The sequence below is a fragment of the Haliotis cracherodii genome, unplaced genomic scaffold (genome assembly GCF_022045235.1).
Source record: "Haliotis cracherodii isolate W230 unplaced genomic scaffold, xgHalCrac1.p SCAF_8, whole genome shotgun sequence".
NCBI lineage: Eukaryota > Metazoa > Mollusca > Gastropoda > Lepetellida > Haliotidae > Haliotis > Haliotis cracherodii.
In genome coordinates, this window is record NW_027266341.1 from 53049760 (window position 1) to 53070522 (window position 20763).

General features: G+C 41.7%; 1 protein-coding gene across 1 annotated transcript in view; it reads right to left on the bottom strand.

The window, feature by feature from the left end:
* The window catches only part of LOC139449711 (leucine--tRNA ligase, cytoplasmic-like), a 49157-nt gene that overhangs the window by 6999 nt on the left and 21395 nt on the right, over positions 1-20763 (bottom strand). Inside the window, exons 12-25 of the mRNA XM_071231223.1 lie at positions 20369-20422; positions 17058-17198; positions 16336-16413; positions 15989-16074; positions 13694-13842; positions 12887-13025; positions 11511-11726; positions 10115-10172; positions 8232-8295; positions 7431-7620; positions 6636-6726; positions 3586-3726; positions 1109-1249; positions 128-226 (exon numbers count right to left, since the gene is read on the bottom strand). Coding sequence (XP_071087324.1) covers positions 128-226; positions 1109-1249; positions 3586-3726; positions 6636-6726; positions 7431-7620; positions 8232-8295; positions 10115-10172; positions 11511-11726; positions 12887-13025; positions 13694-13842; positions 15989-16074; positions 16336-16413; positions 17058-17198; positions 20369-20422 — 1647 coding nt within the window. The remainder of the gene's footprint in view (positions 1-127; positions 227-1108; positions 1250-3585; positions 3727-6635; positions 6727-7430; positions 7621-8231; positions 8296-10114; positions 10173-11510; positions 11727-12886; positions 13026-13693; positions 13843-15988; positions 16075-16335; positions 16414-17057; positions 17199-20368; positions 20423-20763) is intronic.

The following is a 20763-nucleotide window of genomic DNA, read 5'->3' on the forward strand; positions in this document are numbered from 1 at the left end:
CGATCCCGTTAGTCGCCTTTTACGACAAGCATAGTCGCCTTTTACGGCAAGCATGGGTTGCTGAAGACCTGTTCTACCCCGGATCTTCACGGGTCGATCATGCAAGGGAAAAGAGTCGTATCCTCACCTTGTGTAGTTCCTTCAGCTTGGTGAGGACGGCACTCTGCCATGGCGGGAACGTCTTCGCTACCCACACGGTGGCCTGACTGGGAGCCGGTGGAGCTTTCTGGAAGTGATCAGTAGATGGTGAAATTTGTTAGTTGACATAAACATTAGGGCTGGGACGGGTATCTCGGGTGCTCGGGTCGGGTGGGTACTGAATAGGACTCTGGTACTCATATGACTACCCAGACCCATGGATAATCATGTGATATATCGTTAAATGAGAAAAATTTCTATAATACAACTCCATGGTTACACTACAAGTCACTCATGTTTCTGACAAGATGCGCATTCCTTCTGACTTAACTCAAAACATAAAGATACAGCTTCAGTCAACTTCAGCGTATGCATGACCAGATTGTTTTATAGATGAACCTAAATACTTTTTGCCAGTAGTCCCAGAGCTCCAGATAACTTTTAGAACAATTGAGTTTTTACTCTAGGGTTTCAATTTTATTGGGTTATTACATTTTTCATGATTTAAAAAACATTTTAAGATTTAAAAAAAAATGAAATAATGTTTTAGATGGAAATAACTGTTCCAAATAAATAGGCTTGACCCGGAAAGTAAATTAGCTCGTAATTGTGTTTCGAAAATTAGCTCCTTTGTTTGCATGCTGAAAAGCTTCATTGGAAATTTAAGTGAGCTGTTTTTATACATTTGAGTTTTCATTTAATGCACTCGTTTCTGTACGCAAGTTAATTGAAAGTAATTGGGTTTTGAATATTTTACGCAAAAACGCTGCTCATCTCAGCTATGAGTCCAGCATAACAACTCCTAATCACACATTTTGTACCCAACGCTTGATGCTACAGTGGGTATCCGGGTAAGGTCGGCCAATACCCTGGCAGTAAATTTGGACTCGTCCCAGCCCCCATAAACATACTATCCTGTCAGATTTATGTAATAAGCTGTCTAGGTTATCTACAGCCTTTCAGCACCTACCTTCCCCTTGCCTGCCGCTGAGTATGCCTTGAGACGGATGCGGAACTCGTGGGCAGCATCAGTGATGTACTCGGACGCCTGGACCAGCTTCTCATCAATCGGTCCCCCGGCTGGCCATGCAGCCTTCATGATGCTGTCAGGCTGAGAAACACAACACAGAGTGAGTGAGTGAAAGATGATTGCTGGTCTGTAATTAACATTGAACTTCTCCTAATTAATGTATTTCTAAAATCTAGCGATATGCATGCCTGTTTGTACTAGGTCCATCGTCCCGAGGCAAGAGAGTTAACTGACTTTAAAAGTCGAGTTTCCACCCTTGCTGAACTCGGCTGGAATTACTGGGCTCGATCATAGTGCCACCAGTTGTTATAACCAGTTATGTCCCTTCTAAGCCTCTCCATGGACCAATCAGATTCCACCTCTCGTATCAATTGTGTTTGCTTCACACAAAATGGTGGATCGATAATCAAGAACTATATTGTGATAAAACGGGTCTTACATTGCAAAATGCATCAAATCACATGAGCACCTTGATTAAAAACACGAAAAGATTTGGAAAATATCTGCTGACAACGAGTTGGCGGTGCACATGCTTTGCAAATCCTGCAAGCGAACGAAATCTGCATGACAGTTTACGAACTGGATTTCAATTTCGGTGCATGCTTTTGAATGCACTATGCATAGACTCGTTAGTCCAGCCAAAATGTAACTCCACAATACCAGCCTAGTTCGGCAAGGGTGGAAACTGGACTTTTATAGTCAGTTAACTCTCTTGCCTTGGGAAGATGTACTAGGTCAGACTAATGCCAACTTTATAGTGCTAACCACAGATGTCATGCCACAGTTGAACATGAATACCACACTCAGACACAGTACAATGACTCCGAGCTGACCAGTCCTTGTTTTAGCCCTTTAATGCCGAGCGCCAGACTGGGTAACAACAAGTACCATCTTTTAATGTCTTTTGGTATGACGCGGCCAGGGATTGATCCATTCACATCCCGGAGGCGGTTTGTTTGCATTGTAATCATCTTCCCGAGGCAAGAGCAACCTCCAGAATTTTGATCAAAGTCTTGTTTCCACCCTTGCCACATCAAGCCCACTTTCCAGTGCTAAATATGATTGGACTATCGCACATATCTCAGTGATTGCCTGTGGTTGTTTTATGGGATGAAATAACGAATGTTTTTGTTATCTGATCGACTAGTCACCATCATTATGAAGCTACACAAGACAAGAACAGCGATCTGATTGGCCCTGATGTGGCAAGGGTAGAAACTAGGCTTTGATATAGGTTAGTGGACACGCTTGCCTCAGGAAGATGCATTGTAATGTGCAAGGCACACATGTAAACTACCATTTCAAATTCACGCATATTTGCCAAACGTTAACTGCACTAACAGTTTTGGATAAGTGTGAAATTGATAGTATTTAACTTTCTAAAATATTTTATCATATCGATCATAGTGTGCAAAATTTTGTGTACACAGGTTGGAGTTGTGTGTTTATCTAACAGTACAGGGTCGAGATTTTCAATACGATCTTAGCTAAGATAAGATTTAACTACTTACGTTCAAAGATAAGATATCTTAAGATAGATTTTCGAAACAATCATAAACCTGTCACAGATCGCTCAGAGCTACAACACCTATCTGTAGCAGGAGAATAGCTCGAAGTCGTCAAGCGTATCGAGGCGACGAGATCTGTCTCGGAATATCCTCGGTGTTGTCATCAAATCATTGTCATCTTCATCATGAAAAATGTCCAGAGCAAAATATACCGCCATCTTGGATGAAGATAAAATAAACTTACGACAGGTATAGGGCTATCTTAGATTTACGACAAACTTAAGATATCCTAGGGCTACGATAGCTTATGATTTCCTTACGATAACTTTACGATAGTTTTAGGGCTAAGATCGTTTCGAAAATCTAGGCCCAGACTGGCTGGCTTATGTCCGGACCACTCAGAATCATGTAAGCAACGTGACGAGCCTAGGGTCAGGATTGTGAACTTTCCTGATTCGTCACTGAAGCCTATGTGTAAATAACGAAACAGGATGTGAGAACATATATTTAACCATGCACTGGTTGCTTTGACACCCTGTGGAAGCGAATAAAAGAAATATGCTTCTGTTTATTTGTTTGTTGTTGGTCCACAAAATAAAACTGTGCTTTTCCTTGTTGCAAGACTTTCCTTGTCGTCAAAGGACTCTCGATACATGGCATGCCATGAACTCCCAATGCAATGAACCATGTCACCTGACCTTCTGGTGCATTACATCACCAAGCATAGCTTCCTGTGGAGAAATTCCTACCCCAAATCCCCAGTCAGATGGGATATCAGGCAGAATTCAGGTATTTTAAAATAAATAGACAGACTGCCACCATACCACATACTGTGTGACCAAGGCTCTAGCAGGACCTACATATATGTAACAGACTGACAGACCCTCCTGTTGCACCCCTGGTACTGACCTTGCCCAGCAGCCCCCAGATGTGTTCACTGAGATGGGGGCAGATGGGGGCCAGCATGAGCACCTGCACCTCGATGAAGCGCAGCACGAGGTCACGGTGCATCCCCTCCATCTCCACCTCCCGGTACTTGTCACGGACTGCCTGAATGATACACAGTCAATATGAAGACAGTATTATTATTATTATTAGTGAAAGAATGTGTTTGCAAACAAGCAATCAACTTTGAGATTTATATTCATGACAGGAACTTATCAATGTATTTTTAGAAACAATATTTTTAAAACATGGGCATGAAATAATAGTCGTGTTATTTTTTTCAAAATATTCATCTCCAAGTTGATCGCTTGAGAGCTCCAGATAACTTTTTTAGCAATTGAGTTTTTACATGAAGGTTTCTATTTTAATTGGGGGCGGTCGGGTAGCCTAGTGGTTAAAGCGTTCGCTCGTCACGCCGAAGACCCGGGTTCGATTCCCGACATGGGTACAATGTGTGAAGCCCATTTCTGGTGTCCCCCGCTGTGATATTGCTGAAATATTGCTAAAAGCGGCTTAAAAAAAACCATACTCACTCACTCTATCTTAATTGGGTAACCAATCACTCTATTGGATTTTTCCCCAAATGAGCTAACATTTTGAGATTTCAAAAAAATAATAATATTTTAGATGTATGTAAGGGTTAAAACTAAAGGCTTGACTAAATTAGCTTGTGATTGTGTTTCAGAAATTAGCCCTGTTTTACGCATGCTGTTTTTATACATTTGAGTTCTCATTTACCGGTAATGTATGCTTTTCTGTACGCAAGTTAATACAAAGTAACTGGGATTTGAATATTTTTGGGGGGTATTTTACGCAAATACGCAGCTTATCTGTAGCTCTGTTGCTTGTTTGCAAACACATTTTTTTCTCTGAACAAAATTAGCCTGCTAATCTGTGTTGACTACTCAATTCGTTTACAATGTTCTAGGGACCTACCTAACCCCCAAATCCCCAAGGGGAATTGATTCTTCTACTTGGTTTGCAAATATGTTGACCAATATGATTTCTGAGCATGTTAACAAACCATGAAAAGAAACTCCAATTAGATTGCCATGCCATGTGAGTTGGCTTCAACACCGCTTTGAACAGTATTCCAGTCATATCACAGCGTGTCAGCTTGATGTTGGAGGGAAGCCCGTAGTGATGCAGGTTTACCACTTGGTGAAACCCATGAACACGGGTATGGTGCCGACAAACCTAGAAACATAATCTGGGTGAACTGGGATTCGAACCCTCAAGCATAGGTTTCTGGCGTGCCCAGGGGATGGAACTCTGCACAGGGAATTGAGGCGCCTGAGATGACTGGGCCACCCATGCCCCAGATTGACCAAGCTCTGCGGAGCTCTCTATACGTCGAAAACACTGACCGCTGATAAATTACTTTCTTTGTTTGTCAATTAGAATTTCTATTTCATTAAAAGTATCATCTTTAATTGATATAGTAAGAATGTAATGGAGAAGTTGGTTGATTTTCCGTTAGTCTGCAATCTTGAACCAATTTGATTATTAAAAAACAAAGTAAATTCATCTGGAAAACATGTCAGTCGTAAACCATTTCAAAATGAAATATGATGGCATTCCCAAAGACATAAACAAAAGTATAAACATTACTACATATGGGGTTAGAGGGCAAATTTCAAGATTCTTGTAATGGCCGCGCCCACACTGGTGGCAGCGATGTCACCGAGAGTGTCACGAATGCGAGAGTGTAACAAAGGTGACACATGCTGGGAAGGAGCTTGCAGACTGACATAGAAAGGGAAGTAACTCTTGGACTTGGAAATGTAAACAGAGTTTCTTTCATTTCATTATATTTTCACTCAACCACCCATACAGTGGAATCTGACAAAACTGGACACTGCTAATACCAGACTAAACTTCCACGCTTGAATGTTAAACTATTCCTCAATCATCTAATCCAGATGACAATCTAAACCATAATGATCTTTTGTTACCACACAATTCCAGTTTAGACAAATTCCAGGGTACTTAGAAATCAAGAAAGACAAACATGCAGATTTAGCCTTGTTGGTTCAGTGACATTGATCCCTATACTTGCATTATGTTGATATCTCATATAACAAATACACAACTCATGGTCATTGTTTATTGTACAATAAAACACTGCAGAATTCTCCCTACAGTGTTTTATTGTACGTTAAACAACGACCACGAGTAGTTGATATTTATAAGATATCCACATTACGTACAGCCTCCTTAAGGATGTTGATAAAGTGTGAAAGCCTTAAAAAACGTCACCTTCATTTAAATAATGATGACTCCCTGAATAGAATCCGACCTCAGCAATGTTAGTCAAGTCAATCTTTTCTCATAATACCGATTGTCAATTCTCTCTTACTTTTGGATAGGATTGTTCGGCCACTGCAATTATCTGCGTTCCCCAGCTACAACTTACTAGACACTTCCTTCTCAAATATAACGTCATCCAATATATGACATTATCACATTGCGAGTGTATGTTTGAATTTCCAGAAATGACGTCATGACATTGTTCTGTTTTTTTCGTGAAATAAACCATGCCTTGTTTTTTGTTGCTCTTTACGACTTATCGTGAAGCTCTTATATTATCTACTACAACAGGGGGCACAGATGGCCCAGTCGTCTGAGGTGCCGCGATTCGATGTGCAGAGTTGCGTCCCTTGGGCATGCCAGAAACCTTTGATTGTGGGTTCCAATCTCGGTTTGCCTCGATTATGTTTCTAGGTTTGTCAGCACCATACCCGTGCTCGTGGGTTTCACCGAAGTGGTAAACGTCTGAGACCTGCATCACTTCGGGCTTTCCTCCCACATTAAGCTGACATGCCGTGATATAATTGGAATACTGTTAAAAGCGGCGTTAAAACCAACTCACTCACTCTACAACACATGTACATCTACCATGCAGTAGGTAAACTGGCCTTGTCTCAAGCAGTGTTAAGCAGATATTAGAGCTGAGCCTAACGCAGCTTAAACACTATGTAGCAGCAAAAGACAACAATTTAACACAAGTTTACCTGGATCTCAAAGAAGCCTGTCCTGAGAGCATCTTTAAACAGGTAGGCATCATAGTTAGCTTTCGTCTCAGCTATGGCCTTGTTCATTTCACTGAAGAAGCAAAGATGTGGCATGAAAACCATCTTCATGAGGCAAGGAAGTATATAAAAGGGAGACTTTGAAGGTCAGGTTTATAGTTTACTAGGCTGGAATTGGAATTTGGGAGTTATATTTTGGCTGACCTAACAATTAATTCTATGCATAGTCCAATCAAAATCATGTAACAAAATCAACATCCTGTTCATAAACAACACGGTCACTGCCATGCAGATTTTGATCCCTTGCAGAATTTGCAAAGCATATGTACCATTAACGGTCATCAAGAGAATCTAAAATGTTTCTTCATTTAACCAGATCTGATTGTCTTTCCTGGATGCTGCTAATTTGTTAGAAGCAAATGCAAGTGAAGGTGGAACATTTGGAGGGACATAGAAGGGACAAACGCATAACCGCCACTGGTGGCACTACGATTCAGCCACAAAATTCCAGCCTAGTTCGGCAAGGGTGGAATCTGGATTTTTATAGTAAGTTAACTCCCTTGCCTTGCATGAAAACCAGATCAGGGAATTTCTCTTTACTCTTTGAAAGCTTACTTAAGAATCACCTTAAATCATAATGCATCTTGTCTACCAAAAAGTCTGTTGGAATCATCTGTAATATCTATGAAGTTTGATGTCTACATAGTCATTATGTTTACATGCTTGCTACAAAGGGGAATGTACTTAAACCAGTGTGAAAACCCTCCCCCCAAATACCTGATAAAGACTTTGTCGTTGAAAGTATAGGCACTCGGTGGGCCTTTCCTCAGTGTGTCCTGATTGGCTAGAATCTCCTTCACCCACTCCAGGAGGGTGTACAGACGCAGGACGCCAGCGTCTGCCATTTTCTCCACGAAGTTGGCATCTTCTACAGAATCTCCAGCATCTGCTAGCGACAGTCTTGTGCCTGGACAGAACAGTCATACATCTGCACTGACTCTTGCACACAATAACATTCATAACATCAAGAAATAAAATTTCCTCATGGGGAAAAAACAACTTGACTCCAAACATTGCAACAATATTACACAGGGCAATTTTACAATACTGTAGAAGGCATAGGGCCATCTTCAAGATCTATACCAAAGCCAATTTCTGAAAGTTTAGGGACCGGTCATTTACTATAGGTGGGGGGAAGGGGACCAGAGGAGGGTCATCCAAAGATATGACAGTCTCTAGGGTAGGGATTTATTAAATGATACACATATTTTAGTAGGGTTATGAAAAAATGGACATTTTATAATATCATTTTCTTTACATTAGTGCATCCAAAACCTCTGACCCACTCCCACCTGTCCCTTAGGAAAGTTGTCTCCCTTGCAGTTCATCACGAACCAGCCTGATGCAAACACAGATTTGGACCAGTGCCAGTCTGCCAGGCGAGGTTTCCACTTTGATGAAGCCCACTAGAATCTGCATGGTGCTGATCAACCAAGCCCCATCAGGATTAAATCTGGGATTCAAACTCAGAATCATTGGATCCTGGCAACCCTAGTGATGCAACAACTCACAACATACCATCAGCTGAGAACTTGGCCAGTGCATCGTCAAGGCTCATGAAGTTCCCCGTGGACTTGGACATCTGCAACGACATTGGTCAATATGAAACATTGTTTCCCTGAACAGTGAGTGAGATGGGTTTCAACAGTATTCCAGTTATATCACTGCATGTCAGCTTGATGCAGTCTTAGATATTTACCACTTTGTGAAACCAATGTGCATGGGTATGGTCCTGACAAATCTTGAAATATAATCAGGTGAACCGGGATTCGTACCAACGATCATAGGTTTCCGGTAGGTCCAAGGGATGCAACTTTGCACAGTGAATTGCAGCTCCTTCAATCTCATTTAAATCAGATCTTAGTTCTTGCTCCCGCAAAACATTGATCTGAGGACACGTCAGACCGTCTTGCGTGAACTTTGACCAACCAATGAAGTTGACATTAGCCAATCAGAAGGCAGCTTTCTCGTGCTTTACAGCACTAATTTCAAATTGGCAACAATGCTTCGAAACATATTTTGACAAATTCTCAATTAAAAATTTGAAACCTTAACAAAAGAACATTCTGGAGTGGCTAATAGATGGTCTAAATTGTATGGATTCAGTCGTTAAACCCGTAACTATCGTTCAGAATAGCCCATGTGAAAATGGGGACTCATGATTTTGTTTACTAGAGGCTAAAGACATCACAACAGTCATCATGGTCATACGGAAATAGCTATCTCATTCATTAAAGACAGATGTGGTACTACGATATTATCCCTCTCTGCAGATACCTTCATAGATGGTCGTGTCAGGGGAACACTAACAGAAATTGACCACCCAATCTGACAGAAGGCTGCTTTCTAAAATCATTCTGCTTCTTATTCTTACCAAGAAAATTTCAATTTGTACAAAATGAAAACCTACGCAGAACACAAATATTCCTCTGACGGTATTTTTTGGGTGTAGATGCCACAGCACTCAGAAAACAACAAGATGTATGAAATATCCACAACAATATGATGGCACTGCTATACTTTCTACTGTCAGAATGAGTCGTTTATGTTAGTTATTGAGATACAGAAATGAGATATGATGGATGCTTCACTTGATAATGCCTTCATGCTGATTGGCTGAGTAGAAAGAAAGCTCAACTAACGAGACACACAATGGACTTGAGTGAGTGAGTGAGTTGGGTTTAACTCCGCTTTTAACAGTATTCCAGTTATATCGCAGCGTGTCAGCTTAATGTGGGAGGAAAGCCCGAAGTGATGCAGGTCTCAGACGTTTACCAATTCAGGGAAACCCACGAGCACGGGTATGGTGCTGACTAACCTAGAAACATAATCGGGGGGAACCGGGATTCAAACCGACAATCCTAGGTTTCTGGCGTGCCCAAGTATGAAAATTACAGAGAAATTATATCAAAAGCTACAATGTTAAACCACAAGGCCTCCTCTTAAGCTCTAACCCTTATGTAAACGTAATGATCCGACTTTTACACTATACTGACTTCATCACCAACTGGCCCTATGGCACCACCTCCCCCACCCTCACATACAGACAATTACACATGCCCACAAGATTTAAACATTTCCGTTTCTTATTTTCTCAGCTAATACTTGTTTCTTCGACCCGTGAAGATCCGGGGTAGAATAGGTCTTCAGCAACCCATGCTTGCCGTAAAAGGCGACCATGCTTGTCATAAAAGGTGACTAACGGGATCGGGTGGTCAAGCTCGCTGACTTGGTTGATGCATGCCATCTATCTTAATTCCATGGATCCATGCTCATGATGTCAAATACAGGATTGTTCTTTCCAGACTCGATTATTTTACAGACTGCCGTCATATAGCTGGAATATTGTGGAGTGTGGCATTAAACAACAAACAAACAAACTTGTTTCTTCACAGATTTACCTTTTCAGAATTTAGCAGGATGTGGCCATTAGCTCTCACTCCCTTGGGCCATTTCGATCTGCAACATAGGAACACAGAATCTGTTGTTTGGAAACATCAAATGATGAATATGTGGTCCACAGCATATCTTTTAGGTACTGTAAAACGTGAAATTAATGTGTCTCCAAAAGAATGTGACCGCTGGCCCCAAGTCAATAATGCAACTCAATATGAATGCGACACCCCCTCCTCTCAAGCATCAGTGGATTTATATCTAAACAAAATGTCCTCTGTCAGGTTTACAGGAGAATCCTCACCCTAATGCAACCTTACATTAATCCAATCACACACCAAATAGCACCGCTCTTTAGCGCTGAGTAGAGTACTTCAGCTAAAACAATACGTGCGCGCTGGCTCGTGTCGGCCTTTGATGCAGTCGCAAAGAGCAAAGACACTGTGTTGGGTGGCGTCTGTCTGGACTTGCAGGTGTGATCAGTGATGACATAAGTGAGTAGAACGCTTGTCTTGACCCCAGCAGTGACAATTCACAGGATGTAATTAGTGTTCGAATGACATTGTTTATATACTTGTTACAAGTGCTGCTCAATAAACATTGATGTGGAATACACAGTTGTTTGTTTTCAGTGTATGTCTAAGTTGGTATTTCTGCTATCCAAAATGTCTTATTGATGATATAAATGCGATGTTTAATAATTCACTTTGTATATATTTCAATTTGATTCAAAATTAAGTCACCACAAAAGATAATTAACCTTGAAGCAAAGCGAAATATTATTTCCTTGCATGACAAAATAGACAACAGAAAAGCCTGATCACAGAAAAGCTGACTTCGTTTGAAAAATATACTTTATTGACTATCGATGATGTTTTTGTTCAACAGCAGAAATTTACAAGATACCTTATATGCCAGTCCACAAGGCAGTCACAAGACATGACACAGCTACTTACTTGTCATCAGGCCACATGACACAGCTACTTACTTGTCATCAGGCCACATGACACAGCTACTTACTTGTCATCAGGCCACATGACACAGCTACTCACTTGTCATCAGGCCACATGACACAGCTACTTACTTGTCATCAGGCCACATGACACAGCTACTTACATGTCATCAGGCCACATGACACAGCTACTCACTTGTCATCAGGCCACATGACACAGCTACTCACTTGTCATCAGGCCACATGACACAGCTACTTACTTGTCATCAGGCCACATGACACAGCTACTTACTTGTCATCAGGCCACATGACACAGCTACTCACTTGTCATCAGGCCACATGACACAGCTACTTACTTGTCATCAGGCCACATGACACAGCTACTTACTTGTCATCAGGCCACATGACACAGCTACTCACTTGTCATCAGGCCACATGACACAGCTACTCACTTGTCATCAGGCCACATGGCACAATGGCAGTAGATGAAGTAGGTCAGATGGTTGGGGATTAGATCTTTGCCTGACATCCGGACATCTACAGGGTACCAATAGTTGAACTCATTTTTCATCTTGTCCAGCATGGCCCTGGGTATTCCAGCCTTCTGTGGGAATGGCATTTCCTTGAAGAAGATATAGTCCCACACCTCTGGAATCAGCTGTTCAGCCCTAGTGGAGAAAAACAGTCACCCACTAATTAGGAGCTGTTGAAAAAATGAATGACCAAGCGTAATAATAAAAAACAATGACATCACAACTTCCACAGAGAAGCTTCCTTCACAGCACTTAGACCCACCACCCCTCCCAGAGTGAGTGAGTGAGTAAATATGGTTTTACGCTGCTTTTAGCAATATTCCAGCAATATCACGGTAAGGGACACCAGAAATGGGTTTCACACATTTTACCCATGTCGGGAATCGAACCCGGGTCTTCAGCGTGACAAGCGAATGCTTTAACCACTGGGCCACCCGACCACCCCGACCTCCCAGAGCACCTGTGTAGTTATGAAGTTAACCTAATGTTGGCTGGCCCGGAACACCTCCATTGACCACCAGACTGGGAACCTGGCTAGTACTCAGCCTCCCCTAATGTTGGCTGACCAGACAACACTTCCACCACCACCCTGGGGACCTGGCTAGTACTGAGCTTCCCCTAATACTGGCTGACCAGACAACACTTCCACCAACATGCTGGGGACCTGGCTAGTACTGAGCTTCCCCTAATACTGGCTGACCAGACAACACTTCCACCAACATGCTGGGGACCTGGCTAGTACTGAGCCTCCCCTAATACTGGCTGACCAGACAACACTTCCACCAACATGCTGGGGACCTGGCTAGTACTGAGCCTCCCCTTATACTGGCTGACTAGACAACACTTCCATCGCCCACCCTGGGGACCTGGCTAATACTGAGCCTCTCCTAATGTTGGCTGACCAGACAACACTTCCATCGCCCACCCTGGGGACCTGGCTAGTACAGAACCTCACCTAATGTTGGCTGGCCCAATAACGCTTCCATCACCCACCCAGGGGACCTGGCTAGTACAGAACCTCACCTAATGTTGGCTGGCCAGACAACACTTCCATCGCCCACCCAGGGGACCTGGCTAGTACAGAACCTCACCTAATGTTGGCTGACCAGACAACACTTCCATCGCCCACCCTGGGGACCTGGCTAGTACAGAACCTCACCTAATGTTGGCTGACCAGACAACACTTCCATCACCCATCCTGGGGACCTGGCTAGTACAGAACCTCACCTAATGTTGGCTGACCAGACAACACTTCCATCGCCCACCCTGGGGACCTGGCTAGTACAGAACCTCACCTAATGTTGGCTGGCCCAATAACGCTTCCATCGAAGACTCCAGCCTGCAGGAGGTGAGCCACGGTGTAGTAGGCCATGTAGATTGTGGAGTCAGACAAACTCTCAACCAGGTAGTCCTGGTCCCATGGGATCCGGGAGCCTGAGAGACGTAACGGTGATTATCACTCACAGTAAGAGAATTAGGCATAAGAGTTTTTGTGATACAGTGACAACACACACACACCCCCCCACCCCCTACAACACTACATTTGGGATCCAAATAATTGATGAGCATTATAGACGGTCAGCTTTCACCAAAGTAGAGTTGTAGCATGACCAACACAACAGTACATGCTTGGCCATCTCACATGATCTACACCATGCCTTGCACATTGTATATCAGAGTTTGAAATTAGATTAGAATATAGTAGTTGTTTATGATTCATATTGTATAAAAAGATTAATCAAGGATTATGTGCGGCAAAAAATCTACTTGTATCCCTTCAGCGATTTCAGGTGAATGAACATGTGATAATAAATATGCAAATAAAAATGTGAAACTTAAGAAAAAACATCACTAGGTGATAATTTACCAACTAAATTGTATTTCCAGTTCTGCTAGACATTGATTTATATGTCCAGCCCTTTCTGTATTGAAAAAGCCTAAAATGAAGCAAGTCTAGATTTTCCTCAGGTTCAAGTCCTTAATCTCACACCTCAATGAGGCTCTTTTTCAATTTAAACAGTTATTTGTATCTGTCAAAATTATATATTTTTTAGAGGTCAAGCATTAGTTACTCTGACATGAATTGACCGAACATGACTCACCTAAACCATATGACCTTGAAAAGGCATGCTCATGCAGCCAGTCTAGTGTAGACACAAAATTCTTGCGAACCTCATCGTGGAATGTCTCCATTGAAGCCAGGCATTCATCAGCTTGTGCCCTCCATTTAGGCTCGCCATAATCCAGATACCTACAAATGTCCAACATACTTTCAATCAGGGACAAAGTTTGAAATGTGGTAATTCTTGAGTTATAACATTCCGATAACATATAGAATATAAAAATCATTCCTTCAACATGTGCACTGACCACCAACCACGCAGTGAAACAACAAACTCACCTAGAAGCCCCTAAACTCACCACTGATCACAGAGTGCCACAACTCACCCTTGATCACAGAGTGCCACAACTCACCCTTGATCACAGAGTGCCACAACTCACCCTTGATCACAGAGTACCACAACTCGCCACTGATCACAGAGTGCCACAACTCACCACTGATCACAGAGTACCACAACTCACCACTGATCACAGAGTACCACAACTCACCACTGATCACACAACTCACCACTGATCACACAACTCACCACTGATCACACAACTCACAACTCACCACTGATGACACAACTCACCACTGATGACACAACTCACCACTGATGACACAACGCACCACTGATCACCAAACTCGCTACTGATCACAGAGTGCCACAACTCACCCTTGATCACAGAGTGCCACAACTCACCATTGATCACAGAGTACCACAACTCACCACTGATCACAGAGTGCCACAACTCACCACTGATCACACAACTCACCACTGATCACACAGCTTACCACTGATCACAGAGTGCCACAACTCACCACTGATCACAGAGTACCACAACTCACCACTGATCACAGAGTACCACAACTCACCACTGATCACACAACTCACCACTGATCACACAACTCACCACTGATCACACAACTCACAACTCACCACTGATGACACAACTCACCACTGATGACACAACTCACCACTGATGACACAACGCACCACTGATCACCAAACTCGCTACTGATCACAGAGTGCCACAACTCACCCTTGATCACAGAGTGCCACAACTCACCATTGATCACAGAGTACCACAACTCACCACTGATCACAGAGTGCCACAACTCACCACTGATCACACAACTCACCACTGATCACACAGCTTACCACTGATCACAGAGTGCCACAACTCACCACTGATCACACAACTCACCACTGATCACACAACTCACCACTGATCACACAACTCACCACTGATCACACAACTCACCACTGATCACAGAGTGCCACAACTCACCACTGATCACACAACTCACCACTGATGACACAACGCACCACTGATCACCAAACTCGCCACTGATCACAGAGTGCCACAACTCACCACTGATCACACAACTCACCACTGATCACACAACTCACCACTGATCACAGATTACCACAACTCACCACTAATCACACAACTCACCACTGATCACAGAGTGCCACAACTCACCACTGATCACAGAGTGCCACAACTCACCACTGATCACAGAGTGCCACAACTCACCACTGATCACAGAGTGCCACAACTCACCACTGATCACAGAGTGCCACAACTCACCACTGATCACACAACTCACCACTGATCACAGAGTGCCACAACTCACCACTGATCACAGAGTGCCACAACTCACCACTGATCACACAACTTACCACTGATCACACAACTCACCACTGATCACAGAGTGCCACAACTCACCACTGATCACACAACTCACCACTGATCACAGAGTGCCACAACTCACCACTGATCACAGAGTGCCACAACTCACCACTGATCACACAACTCACCACTGATCACAGAGTGACACAACTCACCACTGATCACACAACTCACCACTGATCACATAGTGCCACAACTCACCACTGATCACAGAGTGCCACAACTCACCACTGATCACACAACTCACCACTGATCACACAACTCACCACTGATCACACAACTCACCACTGATCACACAACTTGCCACTGATCACAGAGTGCCACAACTCACCACTGATCACACAACTCACCACTGATCACACAACTCGCCACTGATCACAGAGTGCCACAACTCACCACTGATCACAGAGTACCACAACTCACCACTGATCACAGAGTGCCACAACTCACCACTGATCACACAACTCACCACTGATCACACAACTCACCACTGATCACAGAGTGCCACAACTCACCACTGATCACACAACTCACCACTGATCACACAACTCACCACTGATCACACAACTCACCACTGATCACAGAGTGCTACAACTTACCACTGATCACAGAGTGCTACAACACACTCGTCTGCAGACCGTGACATCACCTTCTTCTCTGGCTCCATGTAGATAACAGCATCTTTCTGGAACAGGAAATATTCAAATCTTTCAATTTCAACTTTCTACAAGTCTTGCACTTTAAATTATTCAATATGAATATGTTTGTGATGGCAGATGAAAAGATGTATGCTTATCATGACAACATTATGCAAAAATGACATTTCAGAGGTAGAGAACATACTGTTTATTATACATTTGAAACCTCATGCTAGAGTGTTTAGTTCCAAATTCAAACAAAAGGTATCAAATCTAGTCGGACTACATCAAATTATCTCCAAACTCACCATGGCAACCATTTCCTTTTGTATCTTCTTCTTCACATCCTGGACCTTCTGACCTTTGAACTGTCCGACTTTCATGACCTTGAATAACACAGGAAACTTCAATATAGCTTCACTTCATGAAGTTATTTCAAACAGAGACAGAAATAAAAGCTAGAAAATATAATGCAATTAACACTTAAGAAGTGTTGTTTGCATATTCAGAAAAATGAACTGACGTTCTTAATATTCTTTTGACATAATCTTTTCAAAAAAAGAATATGTACAGATAGTCCTAGATTTGAATTGTTACAAAGTGAAATTATTACTGCATATCACTGGTAAAGGCATATTTTCCACTTGTAAAGACACCTCGATCACAAAGTTCAGGCCTTTATGTCATCTTCTATTTCTGTTATCCATTATAAAAAAGTAAATGTTACACTTCTTCTGTTATAGCCAATGAAAGTAACCATCACAACCATTGGACAGATCCATGACTCATCTCCGGAAGAGTCCTATGCATTTTATGCAACTTTACCATTTTTGAGTGAGTGAGTGAACAGTATTCCAGTAATCACGGTGTGTCAGCTTTGTGTGGGAGGAAAGACCAAAGTGATGCAAAGTTCGCGCAAGGTCGGTCTGATGTGACCCGTAACGGGATGTCCTCAGATCTTTGTTTAGCGGTAGCGAGAACTAAGATCTGATTTTAATGAGATTGGGTGATAGACATGACAGTAACTGACCCCCTCATTGAAGCCCTTCAGGTAGACTTTCTCCTTGGCCTCCTGGAGCTTGTCGCGGTCGTTCTGACTCTGGATCTTGAACATGTCACAGGCGGTGACCGCGCACAGAGATCCGAACTCGGGAACTTCTATGATGGGTACCTGGGGAGGAGGAGAAGGAGGAGGCGAGAGTCAGAGTTCTTATTACTGTATGAGATGAGGAGAGGTAATAAAAACATGACAACACATTGTTTCAGTTCATGTAACATGAACAATACATAAAAACGCCACATGCTTCGCGGAAAACAGATCGTGGAATTCGTTGAATGTGCAGAAAATGGATTCTGACATGATGTATTGCAGTCGTCAGTGTAGGCTTTTCATTTGATGGAGCAAGACACACTTTGATTTTCATGGTCATAGACCAATATTCGTGGTATTCATAGAAATAACATGTGTGTACTTGCTCCTGTAGTTAGTGGTTCATTCCTACATTCATGGTCATGTACCTACCCTAGTTTCCTTATTTTAATCTACTCCATAAGAGAATCACGTTTAGTTCCCCACATGTCATAGTAAGAGAATCACGTTTAGTTCCCAATATATGTCATAGTAATAGAATCACATTTAGTTCCCAATATATGTCATAGTAATAGAATCACGTTTAGTTCCCCATCTATGTCATAATAAGAGAATCACGTTTAGTTCCCCATCTATGTCATAATAAGAGAATCACATTTAGTTCACCATCTGTCATAATAAGAGAATCACGTTTAGTTCCCCATCTATGTCATAGTAAGAGAATCACATTTAGTTCCCCATCTATGTCATAGTAATAGAATCACATTTAGTTCCCAATATATGTCATAGTAATAGAATCACGTTTAGTTCCCCATCTATGTCATAATAAGAGAATCACGTTTAGTTCCCCATCTATGTCAAAAATAAGAGAATCACGTTTAGTTCCCCATCTATGTCATAATAAGAGAATCACGTTTATTTCCCATCTATGTCATAATAATAGAATCACGTTTAGTTCCCCATCTATGTCATAATAAGAGAATCACGTTTAGTTCCCCATCTATGTCATCGTAATAGAATCACGTTTAGTTCCCCATCTATGTCATAATAAGAGAATCACGTTTAGTTCCCCATCTACATGATCTATGTCATAGAATCATGTTTAGTCCCCCATCGTTGTCATGATAAGAGAATCACGTTTAGTCCCCATCTACATGATCTATGTCATAGACCCATTAATTGCATAATTTTGTGTGAAGGACAGAGGGTAGACACGTGATCATCGCCGTCCACTACGTAACAGGTTGACTGTTGTGTATTACTTTATGGAAACTTTGACTGATTGCGGCCATTTTACACTGTCCTTGTCCAGTCATGTACCACACGGTCTGAATATTTCCCCATGATGAAGTATGTATAGTGAGTGAGTGAGTGAGTGAGTGAGTGTGTTAAGTTTAACATCGCTATTAACATTATTCCAGGTATATCACAGCCCTCTAAGTGGCGACCATTTTAGTCGCCAATGCAACCTTATTTTATGATTGGCGCCCTAAATTGATCTACCAGTCGCCACATGGCTACCTTATCTTTAACCCAGTTGGCAACTATTTCGGAAATTTACGTAGAGCCATGTTTTTCGTACATCATGTACATGTTCGCGATCGTATAACGAAAGTTCTCAGATGTCTGCAGATTTGCGCGAGTGATTCCGAAAGTTATTACGGACATACACGACTGAATCCAACTGAAGGTTTTAATTCTTTCAACATTGTAGGCCGGTTTTCCGGCCAAGCAGCATCGAGTCCCCAGACACTGTAGGCCGGTTTTCCGGCCAAGCCGTAGTCATGTCAAAATAGTATATATTTTTATGAACCTACCTGTAATATCATTCATTTATTAAATCTATCACATTTCACAATGTCTAAAATACGTATTCCATTTCAATTTATCATTTTTTATCGATAAATTAAAAATTTATTCACTATTTCCCGCGATGTTATTGAAAATAAAATTCTTGGACACACATTTCGACAACGGGTCCACATCGAACATGTCAAAGAGCAAAATAAAGACGTTTTAAACAAATCTTTAAATATATTATACAAAGTAATAAATAAAATCAACAAAAATATATATAAAAGTAATCAACAAAAACAAAAATCCTTCGCCAACTTCTGAAATTTATCAAACTTGAGCTTGGTATCACAGCTGTAATTTGATTGGCTGCCTTAGGTCATGTTAGGTCACGTGCTCAAAATTGACCAATCACAAAACTTGTAGCAGATTTCTTCATGTAACTGAGCGGACAGCCGCTGTTATAGGGAACTATTTATAATTCTTTTTAAAATGATTTTCCAATTACGTAAACAATGAAAATAAAACAGAATAGGTAAGTGGATTTTATGAAATCTTATACTTGCCGAAAATCGTCAAATTTTCGCTTCCTTGGTCCTTAATCTGGATGTTATCGACGTGTTAGCTTACATTTTTTATTTACAACAAACTTAATTAAGTTGTTAATGCATTATTTTAAATAATGTGAAAAACATAACTTTCATATTTAGAAACCATAGGACCAGACCTTTCAATTGGTGTATAACATGTAGTAGCAAATATATCTTACAAGCAGATATTTTCTTTGATAAATGTTGGCTTCATCTATCAGTGATTGAGCTAGATGTACAGTTGCATTGAGAAAGATGTACACTTCTGATGGACAGTCAGTGTTTGAGAAAGTTAACCAGTTTCAGTTGTCATTTGTGGCATTATTATTGGAAATTTAAGTGAGTTTTGGTAACGTAACGGTATTACTTGTTGTGTTGTACAGTGAGATTAATCCCTTAATCTGAACAATATTGTTTCAGCTGTCTTTTGCAGCAATTTAACACCAAGATAATGAATCTTGAGTTCAACATGATATTAAAAGTCTGGAGAAAAACTTGCTTTTGCTGTTTTTTGTTGTAAATATTTGGCTCCTTGAAAAATACCCTTGGCTCCTAAAGATGTAGGTTTGGCTCCCAGATATTTTACCTTAAGAGCCACCTGGCACCCTTGCCCAAAAACTAACTTAGAGGGCTGTATCACGTGTTAGGAAAGCTCAAAGTGATGCAGATATCGAACGTTTACCACTTTGATGAAACCCACAAGCACTTGTATGGTTCTGGAAAACTACAAACATAATCGGGTAGAACCAGGATTCGAACCCACGATCATAGGTTTCTGGCGTGCCCAAGGGACGCAACTCTGCACAGTGAATTGTAGCTTAAGATGACTGGGCCACCCATACCCGTTTGAATATGTATAACACTCACTGGTTCAAAGGGTAGGACCATGTGATCCTTGATGCCATACTTTTGTCGGAATGGCTGAAACAAACAGAGCAAAGACCATAACTCAAAACTGTCTCTCACTGAACACTTGTCATGCTTAATATCACATGAATGGCGGATTCTGATTGGCTGAGACATGGTCTATTATTTACCCCGCTAACATGTAAGGTATATTTCTCATGTTCCCAACTCAAATTGCCAAACTGTTGAGACTACATTTGCAACAATCCAACCGTAATTTGGTATCTCAAATTAATGATGAAAGACGCCATTCTCCTACTTGAACTGCACCACATATGTAGTCCCACTCAACATTCATGCTTCACAGATGCTTGAACAGTTTGTTAAAATATATAAACTGCACAAAACAAAAATGC